This window comes from Hydra viridissima, unplaced genomic scaffold (assembly GCF_058129835.1).
Source record: "Hydra viridissima isolate aposymbiotic clone 2 unplaced genomic scaffold, HvirCarnegie_v1 scaffold_7, whole genome shotgun sequence".
NCBI lineage: Eukaryota > Metazoa > Cnidaria > Hydrozoa > Anthoathecata > Hydridae > Hydra > Hydra viridissima.
The window spans coordinates 18516419-18518413 of record NW_028324306.1 but is presented as its reverse complement, the minus strand read 5'-3'; the positions used below and the strand labels follow the sequence as shown (position 1 = coordinate 18518413).

Sequence of the window (1995 nt, the reverse complement as noted above, 5' to 3'; positions counted from 1 at the left end):
AAAACATGTCCAACTACAACAAGGAAGGATCCAATTGGAGAGTTAACAAAATTTTAAAAGTAGAAGTTAACATGATTGATTGGATACCTTTCAGAGGTTATTCCTACATTGAGCTATCTCCTATCTTAAAAAGTAAAAAGGCGATCATCAACATGAAAAACGATGACAATCAATGCTTTATGTGGAGTGTCACCAGGGCGCTTAACATGAAAGAAAAAAAACGGTGAGAGAATTAATGAAGACTTGATTCTAAAATCTAAAGAGCTCAATTGGAACGGAATGGAATTTCCTGTTTCCATTACTAAAGGTATCAACAAGTTTGAAGCGAACAATCCAGATATTAGCATCAACATTTTTGGGTATGAAGAAAAAATAATCCATCCTTTACGAATATCCAAAATTTTAGATCGAAAGCATAATATCGATTTGCTGCTCATTTCAAATAAAGACACTAACCATTACTGCCTCATTAAAAACTTAGGTCGATTGGTTGGTTCTTCAGTAACAAAAGGAAAAAGAAAACAACACATATGCAGAAATTGTATGCAAGCTTATTACCAAGAAGAAAAGCTTCAAAAACATCAAGAAGACAGCTATAAACACATCTCGGTTAGAATTGAACTTCCTAAAGAAGGAACAAGCATTCAGTTTAAAAACTACAACATGTCCATGAGAGTTCCGTTTGTGGTCAATGCCGACTTTGAAAGTTTCACCAAACCTGTCAACACTTGTACCCCTGAGTCGAAACAGTCATACACCAAACAGTATCAAAAGCATGTTCCAAGCTCGTTTAGCTACTTCATCAAATGCTTCGACGAAACCATTTACAAGGGAAAGCCAGTCATGTACACAGCAGAAAGCGAAGAGGATGACGTTGCTCAAAAGTTTGTCACCATGCTTGAAGCAGACCTTACAGAGATTTGGAACGATTGCGATTTACGACAAAAACAGTGGAAGGAAAAGAAACTCAAGACTGATGAGGATAAGAAGAAGTTTAAAGATGCAACCGAGTGCCACATTTGCAAAAAGGATCTTAACGGTGATAAAGTATGGGATCATTGTCATTTGACTGGAAAGTACCGTGGTGCTGCTCACAAACAATGCAACATTGATTATCAAATCCCAAGTTTCATACCCATTTTTTTACACAATTTATCCGGTTACGACAGTCACTTGTTTATCAAGAAATTAGCTGGAAAAGACGGTAAACTCAATTGCATACCTAACAATGAAGAAAAATACATCAGCTTCTCGAAAATAATCAAAGTGAGAGACTATATTGATGAGAAAGGCAAACCAAAAAAAGTAAAGAAAGAAATGAGGTTTCTTGACAGCTACAGATTCTTACCCTTCGGTTTCGACAAACTAACTAAAAATCTAACCGATGAACAATGCATAAACGTTAGAGAATATTATCCTGAAGATAAACAGTTCAACTTGATAAGAAAAAAAGGCATTTACCCCTATGATTGGGTAGACTCCATTGAAAAGTTTTCCAAAACGCAATTGCCACCCAAAGAAGCCTTTTATTCCAGACTAAACGATAAACACATCAGCGATGAAGAATACGCGCATGCGCATAACGTTTGGAACGTATTTGGATGCAAAACGTTTAAAGATTACCACGAGCTGTACAACATCTCAGACATGCTCATTCAAACAGACGTTATTGAAAATTTTAGAAACGTGTGTATAGAAAGTTACGAACAAGATCCCACATGGTATTACACCTGCCCTGGACTCGCTATGCAAGCTTGTTATAAAAAGACTGAAGCTAAAATAGAACTTTTTAGCGATCCTGATATGCTTCGCATGACACAAAAAGGAATACGCGGTGGAATCAGCATGATCTCCAACCGACTTGGAACTGCCAATAACAAATACATGCAAGACTATGATCCTTCACAATCATCGAAATTCCTCCAGTATTTAGACGCCAACAATCTTTATGGATGGGCCATGAGCAAACCTCTTCCCGTTGGAGGATTCAAATGA

General features: G+C 37.0%; 1 protein-coding gene across 1 annotated transcript; it reads left to right on the top strand.

Moving 5' to 3' along the window:
• The first annotated feature begins 279 nt into the window (after positions 1–279).
• LOC149886485 (uncharacterized) lies at positions 280–1995 on the top strand. Its single transcript, XM_090094405.1, has 2 exons — positions 280–1204; positions 1307–1995. Exons 1-2 carry the CDS (start codon positions 280–282, stop codon positions 1993–1995), a joined length of 1614 nt encoding a protein of 537 aa, XP_089950531.1.

Coding starts and splice junctions, on each gene's coding strand:
- LOC149886485 (XM_090094405.1), top strand. CDS start 280: ATGGAATTTCCTGTTTCCATTACTAAAGGTATCAACAAGTTTGAAGCG. Junction 1,205..1,306: donor GAAATTAGCTGGAAAAGACG/GTAAACTCAATT, acceptor AACCAAAAAAAG/TAAAGAAAGAAATGAGGTTT.